This window comes from Populus euphratica, unplaced genomic scaffold (genome assembly GCF_000495115.2).
Source record: "Populus euphratica unplaced genomic scaffold, PopEup_1.0 scaffold1.1, whole genome shotgun sequence".
Taxonomy (NCBI): domain Eukaryota; kingdom Viridiplantae; phylum Streptophyta; class Magnoliopsida; order Malpighiales; family Salicaceae; genus Populus; species Populus euphratica.
Window position 1 is genome coordinate 97,321 of NW_011499845.1, and position 10,433 is coordinate 107,753.

The 10,433-nt window shown below is 34.0% G+C and overlaps 1 protein-coding gene across 4 annotated transcripts; it reads right to left on the reverse strand.

The window, feature by feature from the left end:
* Positions 1-5,393: 5,393 nt before the first annotated feature.
* Positions 5,394-10,427, reverse strand: LOC105133800 (nuclear transcription factor Y subunit B-1). Of its 4 annotated transcripts, none has more exons than XM_011038297.1 (7): positions 9,912-10,377; positions 9,446-9,575; positions 9,310-9,315; positions 9,075-9,158; positions 8,931-8,969; positions 5,945-6,025; positions 5,394-5,639 (listed from the first exon to the last, which is right to left on the reverse strand). In XM_011038297.1, exons 1-6 carry the CDS (start codon positions 10,148-10,150, stop codon positions 5,978-5,980), a joined length of 546 nt encoding a protein of 181 aa, XP_011036599.1. In that variant the 5' UTR covers positions 10,151-10,377; the 3' UTR covers positions 5,394-5,639; positions 5,945-5,977. The 4 variants fall into 4 exon arrangements, with proteins under 4 accessions (XP_011036599.1, XP_011037351.1, XP_011038112.1 ...); XM_011039049.1 differs by lacking the exon at positions 5,394-5,639 and adding an exon at positions 10,422-10,427 and having other exon boundaries at positions 5,699-6,025; positions 9,912-10,133; XM_011039810.1 differs by lacking the exon at positions 5,394-5,639 and adding an exon at positions 10,422-10,427 and having other exon boundaries at positions 5,699-6,025; positions 9,912-10,142.
* Positions 10,428-10,433: the final 6 nt, after the last annotated feature.

Below are 10,433 nucleotides of genomic sequence, written 5' to 3' on the forward strand. Positions count from 1 at the left end.
TCTTTTACTACAAGAAGTAATTTTACTAGTTACATAATAACATGCCACTGCCAAACAGCACTAAAGTATGATGTCATTTGGCCCACAACAGCGAGGTTTGTTTCCTTTGGTTTTCAAAAGATCACACACAGTGAAAGCCCTCGGTTTTGCGATGGTATGCATTCCGAGGTTCTGACGAGGTGAAACAAAAGAGTAAGGATAAATGAAACCAAAAAAGCCATTTTATTTGCTGTCATATTTGTTGGGGTCTTTATTGATTGTCGAGTGGCCACCACAAATGACCCTCGGGAAAAATTCGTTTTTTTTTTACTTTTCTTTATATATTATTAATTGTTTAAAATAAAAATGTTTATTATATCACATATACTCTATGTTATTTCTTGGTTATGCAAATAATTGATATAACTGTGAAATGATTTATATTTTAATTACTACTCAAAATGTTGTTATTTTTAAATTACTATCATTGACATTTTTTTAGTCACTCATAAATAAATATCACTATATATATAAATTAAGTTTTATTATTTAATTGATTGGTAATAATGATGACAGCTTGTATTTACTGGCAACAATTTATGAAACAAGTTGTTTGTTTTAAAAAGTGTCTAAATGATTTAATAAAACAGTTTGTAAGAATATTAAACATATATTAGTATAGTGTTGATTGAAAAAAAACTATGAATTGAGATTTTTTGTCATCAATGGCCTCTAAAAAGGTTAGAAAATAAAGGTCTACAACTAGCAATCTAATTGCATACCACCATGAACAACAATGATAATAATTAATGGTATCTTGAAATAATCTTAAATGAATGAAAACGAAAAATCGAATCTTTTGATTGTTTCGTTGATTCACTCTAGAATATACCAGCATGCATATTCTAAAGTATACCAGCAGTAATATTTTATTTTCATAATTAATTACTTGGTTAAAGTAAAGGTGCTGTGTAAGAGTTCATCGTTTATAAATTATATTATAATGATATTAATAAATTAATTATCACTGTAACATTTAACTATAACAACGTGGCTTTTATCTCGAATTCACTAACAATTAATTAAATTAAAAAATCTCAATTTATTTTTCATCGTTAATTTAGTTGATAATTATGTTAATTTTATCATCTGATTTTGTTCCGTTTTATGTGCTAATTAATAACAACATGAAGTATAATTCAAAATGCTTGATGAAAATAATAAGAACCAGAATCGAATCGAGTAAGTATTTTTCGTTATAGTTGATGAATGTCGAGTTCACCTCTTGAACTCATCAATTTTAAACCACCCTTCGATATAGTGCTTCAATTGAAGGCATTAATTACTATCAATATCTGGCTTCCAATTTCCCAGCTGCTTTTACTGCAAGCGCGTGTCTGTTAGCAGTCAAGCGATGGAAACAAGAGAATAAAAGGGTCTGTGCTTGCAAATGCACTTTGGGTTCAACCAGCACTATTCCACGTGAGGATTGGCAGATGTTAACTGTCTCACTAGCTCTCACTCACTTCCCTGAATACTACAACGTGGCCAGCTGTATAGCAAAGGGGCTATAACCTTGGTTTGACCATGGAAAAAACAGACTAGACAGTACTGAATTTCATGAGGATCATCACTTTATTTTGGTTTTGGGAGTAAATTATGGAAGGCAAGGACTATTGTGTCAGCAGAGACGAGATATTATGAACAAACATTTGAGGACGACCCAACAAGGGGTGCTGGCGATGTGAGCTGGACAATTTTCTGTGCGTGAGTTGGCAAAGAGCAGACATGGAGACACTTGCCTCTTCTACTATCATGATTGTACGTTAGACAAATGGGAATAATATCTCATGCGTACATGAATCATGGGGTATCAGGATTAACCTAACACAAGATGTAACAGCAAGGAAAATAAAAAGGCGTGGTCTGGGTTCAAGTATAATCTTTTATCTTTATAAATCAATCCATCAACTAATATTAAAAAATAAAAATAAAAAAATGACACAATAATTTGTGGTTTTCGAGGAAAATATGTTAGCTGGGTTTCCCAAGTGCATAAACGATGAAGTTCAAAAGGTTAATTCAGAAAGAATATTTCGTGAAACACATGACTTGTTTGAGTTGTGTGGCAATACTCCGAGAGTCAAATGGATTTAGTGAAGTCCAAAGGACTCATGGAAAAGGAAAGATTTTGAAAGGACGCGTAGCAGAAGAAGGATTCTGTGTTCGAGTCATATTCTTGTAGTCCGAAAGGTTTTCAAGAATATAAACGAATTAGGGCACGGCGTGGGTTGGTCTTAGGAGAGGGGGTTTGATCAATTGTGTACACACAGAGGGCAAGTGGGAGGTGGTGGGGGGTGAGCTGGCTGCATGCCTCGTGCAGGCAAGAAATGATGGTCACGTCGTGGGAAGAGGTGAGAGATGGAGACATTGTGATGCAATTTCAATGTTACCGGGCAACAGAAACACTATCCAGCAGACAATTAGCATTGGTTCTAAGTTAAGTTCTGATAGATGAAATCTCTCAATACAAGCAACCTTTCCAGAGATACAAGTTGACAGCAAAGAATGAAGTTTTTCTTGTAGTTATACATGGTAATAGAAATTAATTAATTATGATTGTTCTTATTTAATTTTTTTTTGTTTATCTTTCAAGAAAACTACTATTTAGAAAATTATATATATGGAAGAATTATAGGATTGTTGTAGGTACTATGTGTTTCTGAAATTATAATTCTTGTTTGGTGTGGTGCCAATATTACAGTGATTCCTTTAAAAATGGTTTGAAGCTACTTATTATCGATAATTCCTGTTTTTTGTAACAATTATTCGTATTTAATAAAGTATTCTTTGTTCATTATTTTTTTTTTCCCTCTCAAATCTGTCCACACACAGACAGACTTATATATATATATATCCTACTGAACCAAAAATCCATCAAGCTAGGAACGAAAGTTCACCACATTGGATATCACGAAACATTGCAAGGAGGCTGTGTTTTTTTTTTTTTTTTTTTTGAGATAGAGGCAGCTACAAAGCGTAGTATGATATTGATTGTGACTCTCTCATTGTAAGATTGTATTATCACTATTCACGTGCGTGTAACATGTCACTGTATGTGTCACGTGCTACAATGCGTGCTTCTAGGTGGCAGCGAGTTCATTGATACAAAAGCGCCTGGCACTTGCAGCTGGGAGGTTTCAAGTGTTGTGTATTTGGTAGGTGGCATATGGACAGTAGCTTGCAACAACACCTAATTATGCACAATAAAAAGGGACCATGAAAGCACAGAAATTTGAGTTTCTTAAGCACCTGCACCGCCGTGATAAATTAGCTTTGAAATGGGATTGGACTTTATCACAATAAAACGCCAATTCTACTACTTATATGATTGACTATGGCAAAAAAAGAAAAAAAAAACGAGAATTTTCAGCAGGTGGCTTAAAATCTGAAGCAAGGCTAGCTCCAACACTGTCTCTCAGCGATGGCAGACACAGATGCAGGAGAGAACTGGAAAGAAGCAGCATGCCATTGCACCATGCTCCACTAAAGCTGTGCGTGACCCCCACTTAAAAAAAAGTGTCAGCGGTCGAAGTTCGAGACAAAGGTTGCAAAATCAAAACCCACGAATAAAAAATGCACCCACCTTTCAGTCGAGTTTATAGATAAAGGTTGCAAGATCAAAGCCCCGTGGTTCAGCATTACAGTCGTTCGGTATTTGAACTTTTAGACGTTCTCTTGAAATATAGTTGTTAGTAATGTATTTGTTCTGATTGGTTTATGTGGAAAATTCCTAAGAAATTTAAATAAGTTTATTATTTTACTATTAACACCTAAATTCTTTAGCATCCAATAATAAACTTAATTTTATAAAATTACCTGCTAAGTAAAATAATAAAATTATCAACAAATTATATTATATACATGCGTGCTAGCTATTTGAAATGTTATTTTTTGAAATGTTATTTTGTTACACGTGGAATAATTTTTTTAGCAAAAAATTAAATATATAGTATTTTCCAACTAATGACAAAAAACAAATCCTAATTATAAATTAAAAAACTTATACGTGTTTAATTAAACAAAATAAGAATTATGTGTTCCAATCAATATAAAAAAATTAAAACTTAATATGTTTATTCTACTCACCTTATCTATTCTACTCACTTTATCGCTTGTTGAATAAAAAAAATTTCTAATGCAAAAGGATGAATGTGTGCAAGTGTTGTTAACATTTATATATATATATATATATATTCAAATTAACAAAAAACAAATATAAACTATAAAGTTTTTATTGCAATGGCGCATCTACGTGCTATATCAACTTAACTCTTCACATAGTAGAAAAATAGAGCAATGTTATGAATGTTTTACTGTCATGATTCTTTTCAAAATATTATACACACTTTGCTTGTATATAGTTTCAAATTACTCTAAAAAACGGTTCATAAATTTAAAATCAACCCCAAATCAAAAACTTTATTGAGCTCAAATCTATTATTTTAGATAATAAAAAATTCAAATAACATATATGTGAGATTTTTTTCGTTAAATAAAATTTATTGGGGTGATGATTGATATTTTTTGTGGGCTAAATTGCCGTCAACCAATTGAAATTTTTTATTTAGCGGTTTTTTCTTTTTTATTTTATATTAGGGATTGAAAAATAAAAGGAATAATTTATAAATAGTAATTGAAATTTTAAAATATTAAGCAACCATAAAGCTATAGTCTAAAATGTAAGAAGACCAAAATGAATATATATATTTTTTAAAATATTACATTAGGTTATGTCAGCTCTTGTTTTATTTTTTCATAAACTCTAGCTGTTTCAAACCATGGTTCTGCCAAGTCTCAGGTTAGCCTTCCTAAGCCGACTCATGAAATTAATCCAAAATTTTTAACTAAAGTTATTACCTATTATTAATTTCTAAATATAAAGTAAAATAAAATAATAATATCTATATTTTTTAATATATATATATATATATAAGGTAAAATAGAATTATATTTTTCTTATATTTAATTATGTATATATCCAACATCATCCAAACATGACACATAAATGATTACATGTCTTATATATCTTTATCTAACATAATTTAATTTTCATTTCATTTTATCTCCATCTCCTATTGCGTTTTATCTTCTCTACCCCTATTACCTGTTTTTTTGGTTTCTTCGCCATGAAGGTGTCATCTTAGTTCTGGATTACAAGATGCTAAAAACACCCTATTGTTCAAGATTTTTTTTGTAGTTGGATGTAATTTATAGAATGTTTTTTAAACTGTGCTATTCGATAATATTGATGTCAAAAAAAATATTTGAAAAAAAAACATTTCAATATTTTTTTAATTAAAAAGCATTTTACACCATATTATCAAACAAACAAATGCCCCAAGGTAACGTTATTTCAATAAATCAATAATGAATTCATTTAAAATCATAAGAAGAATTGTCGATAATAAAAGTTCACTCAAAATCCAGGAACCACAGGAGTTCACAGGCAAAACATCAATGATGAGAAGTGACAGATCAAAGATCCCTGTTTCCAGTTTTAAGTCACTTTAAGGTTTGGCAGTGATGCTGACTCGTTCTTGCGGTTCAGGATAGGTCCGTAAATTTGACAATTGACAAGCATATAACATGGTACCACTCTGAAAAATCAAAAGCTGACATCATCGGCTAATGAGGTATGGCGTCAAATGCTCCAAGAAATCATACTTGCAATGCTCGGAAAAATATATATTTGAGAAAACAAATTTACAGAAATTAATCTAACTATTAAAACTGCACTGATGATGAAGGCACCAACCAAAATTCAAACCACCCCCAACAAACAACCAGAAACCAAAGCCACCAAAATATATAGGGCACTTTGGTACCAATCAGATCAACTAATGCGAGAGATTAGATTCTACTAGTGTTGGAACTAAAAAGTTTTACCAACGTTACAACTTACAATTCACTGAATTGACCAAAGCAAAGCCAAACCCTACTCGTTGCCTGGCATGGAAGGAAGGATCATATGCTGTCCCTGCACCTGCGCAAGATGGCAAGAAGCTCATAAGAATACAGGCCACAATTGCAATTTCACCAAGCCCCCTAATCCCCTTTCACCTTAAAAGAATGGCGGGGGAATTTTTTTTTTTTTTTTTTTTTTTGGGGGGGGTGGTGGGGGGGAGCATCTGATTTCATTTTCCACATTGCTTATTGACACATCTATCTATGAGGAATGGAACAAGATAACAAGGAAAGAACTCAACACTAAACTAGCTACACCCTACGTGCAATCAAATCCTAACTTGATCCTAATAATGCACACATTTAAGACAGTATGAATGTATGGTGGCAAAAAGGCCATCAAAGAACCGTCATTTGTAAATGAAAGATAAAAACTACATGCATAAAAATCAATAACATGAGGTGCCTAATTTTTGCTCAACTCATTCAATTTAAACCGAGCAAAAAGAGAATTTAACTACTGGTTCTTCACATGCCTCATTTTCATTCCAATACATTGATGCACATTTTTCATGTTTTGTTCATGCTCCGTATCAAAAGATCTTAAAATGAAAATATCAACTGCTTTGCATTGTTCACCATCACTCTTGAAACGGTCCTGGATAGATTAGAAAGGATCAATCCGTTTCAATGAGAAATACATGACCTTTAATGCAAAATCATTAGGATGCAAAGTGTAGCTCTGTTTTAGAGATTTCTCAAGACCACCATTTAAGACAGACACTGACAAAGATACGATTCCATCATCAAGCCAAATATGATCTTTCACGTGATTAAACCAGGTGTAAGAAACACTCATAGTCAACCACAAGTTATTCCAGCAAGCTGGAGCACTGATAAACAATGCTAATATAAGAATGTTAATCATTTGATGTCCAAGAAGAATTGGAAAATTGGGTAGGTTTTAGTTTAGGCCACTAGGGGCTCATCATCTGCATGTTAAATGTTTACCAGACAGCAGTACATTATCGTTGACTGGCTGCAAGGTTTACCATTATTCAACTTGAATCAAGCAGACTTCCCCACGTCCTATATCATGCTTAGGGATAGCTGAAGGTTATTATTTTGCTTCCGAGACTCTAGAAATTAGAAGCATTTTCATGGAATGATTGAAGACAAGTAATTTGAAACTGTCATTATCAGCAATGACAATCTCAAGCCCCTTCTCCAAGAATGGGTGTTCGAGGGTGATTTAACAAGGATAATGGGAAAGCACTGGCATATAATTAGAGGCGCCAAACCAATTCTTACAGCTACTTACATTGAGTAAATGGATTTAGGGCAAGCCAGTGTTGTCACAAGGCACCTGGGCACTTGCTTAATCCCCGGAGGCAAGGCTGAGGCGCCTTCCTTAGCCTGGGGCAATGATATTAGAAGAGGCAAGCGCCTGTCCATGACAGGCACACGATAAAGGCATTGCCTGATGAAAACTATGTGAAACTAAGGATTGGTTTGAAGAGGCATCTGTTTGATTCCTGCTTTTTTTTATAAAAAATAATTAAAAAAAAGGCTTATGTTTTGTCTTGTTTGTCTCTTTTTCTGGTCTTAAAAAAAATTTAACAGTAGTTTTGTCAAAAATATAGATTGAGGTGCAAAAATATAAATAAAAGTTATAGACGATGAGAAACAGACTTGAAAGTTGAAACAAGAAGAACAGAAACAAAAGTGAAACACCACCAAAGAAGAAGTGAAAGAAGATTCAAGAGTGAAGACTGAAGAACATCAGAGGCATTCCTTTATCTTTTATTCTTCTGTCATCTCATCTTTTTGTTTCCAAATTTCTCTGTTCTTCACTTTTTTTCTCTCTCTCCATGTTAGTCCTTCTCTCTTCTGTCATACTGAAGAAATTTCTACTAAGTTATATCATATATAATAATGTACTTGTAATTTTTGTATCAAAAGCGCCTTGGGCATTTTCCTGGCTTGACGCTTTTTAGCGCCTTTCACCTTTGACAACACTTGGGCAAGCAGCCCCCACTTTACATATAGAAACCTTCTAGCATTAAGTTTAGAAAACAATAGGTGACGCACCAAAAAACATGGATAAAATCCATAAATTGCTTCAGATGCAGAGACACCACATAGCACTGCAAATGTGGTGATAGCCTGATAGATATATCTTATGAGACCTAAAAAACCAGGATTCCCAACAATCACGTACAGCCTAAGCCTAGTAGCAATTTAGGCATGCATTCTTTCATTTTGTTAACAATCAAATGGTTGAAAATTTACTTGCTTGCAAATATATACAAGTCACTGTGTTGTGGTGATTAAGTAAACCCCCAGCAATGATTGGTTTGGACCAATATATTAAAAGATTTTTTTTTTCCCCTTCTGAACCTTACCTACTCCTCTTATCAAAATGATTGAGAGTTAATATACGTGTAATTTCCTACAGAATTTCCCCTTTCACTCAGTGAGCTTTTAGCCATCAGACATTGGTCACCCTCTTCCTTCCCTTTTCCTCTTTTTAAGTATTGGTTAATTTTACACTTTCTATATCAATTTGTGACTTTTTGACCATTCAACATAATTAATTTTTTGCCAAGCATTTAGTCAAATCTGTTTTTCCTATCAATCCAGGATTAAAAATATGAGGATCGTTTGGGGACAAGTGCAAACAGTGCTACATGTAATTTTTTTTTTTTTGGGAAGAAAGAAAAGGACTAATTATTCTTGCATAATATGCATGTCATTTATATTTGACCCAATGACCGCAGTTTTTGAATCCAAGAGGAAATTGCATGAGCAATTAATAAGTAGACGACCAATTCAATAAATCAAGATTTACAATTCTCTGATACTATTGATTTAAATATTTAACATTTGACTCTATATTCCATTAGTTTAAGAATCTGTGCTTGTTTGTGCGTGTGTGTGGAATAGAGGAGGGGGGGGGGGGGGGGGGAGTGAGAGAGGATTACTTGTGGACTCGTATAGTTCATCGATCCTTGAAAAGCAAACTGACGTGGTAGTTCATCCAAACACAACAAGAAGACAGTATGGTGAGCTAATGAAACTTAGTAAGGTCAGAATAATCAACCTCTAAAGCATGGTTACAAACTTACCTGTGCATTTTGACCAGGCAGACCTCCAACTGCATCCCGTTTAGAAGATCCATCTCCACCTCTAGCAGACCCCTTTGCATCACCCTGCCAAAGTTGCTAAAAGTATAACTCACAACTTTACAGAATTTTTTTCTTGAAAAGATATTCATATAAAAGGTGGTTAAACTGTAAAAAAAAAAAAAAGAAAGAAAGAAAAAGAAGGAAACAATGCTTCAATTAGAAAAATGTTTATTACCTCCAACTGTGACATGGCAGTGATCCAATAAAACCAATCGGTGAAAGAGAAGGAAAGAGAAGAGTCAGATGATTAGATTACAAACCAACCTATATGTAAACAAAATAAATCATAGACAAGAAAACAAACTAATTACCTCCCGGTACCTAGCCAGGTACACCTTAAGTGGCTCAATATAATCCTCAAATCCTAACGTTGCCATTGCCCACAACAAATCATCCCCATTGATCGTCTTCCTCTTCTCCTTCTGACACTTATCACTCGCCCTAAAGAAAACAACATCCAATCACATTTCACAAAACCAGACCTTCAGTGCAAGAACCCTAATTTCCAAAGGCACCATTTCATTGCACAAATTAAAACCTCAATTCACAACTACATTAATCAGAAAACAAGAGAAAACCATTAATCCCAGGCCATCCAATCAGATAAACAAAAGCAACATCTCCAAACTACCATTGCATTCCATAAAGCAATCAATACCCCATTCTCCAAAACCACCAATAACAGTTCTACACAGAATCACACCATCTCCATGATTACGATACACAAAGGGCAATCGTCAATAATCAAAACCAAAACCAATCAACTCTTTCACTTACTCGCTGGTGACAAAGCTAATGAACTCGGAAACACATTCCTGAACAGTATCCTTAGCATCCTTTGCAATTTTTCCATTAGCCGGCAACGCCTTCTTCATGATCCTACTGATATTAGCAATAGGCAGGTATCTATCCTGCTCTCTCACCCCTGACCGCGGGCTCTGCTCACCACCACTCTCGTGGCTCCCCGCCGCCGGACTGGTCGGATTATCGGCCATCTTGCTAAAAAATCTAAACATTGATCACAAAAGAAAACACACCTCGTTATTTCAAAATTCAAAGCAATTATAAACTAATCACAAACGTAAAAACTTATCTCCTAATCAAACCCTAGATTACACGTATAATAAATTCAAATACCACACAACACGTTTCTATACGTATACATGCACGGATACGGACACGAATAGGTATACGAGACAGAAAGTATATAAGAGAGTGGAATTGAAGGAAATCGAAACCCTATAAGAGCGGGGTTTTAGAGAGAGAGTGGAGGTTGTTAGTTATTACCTGGAGAAAGAG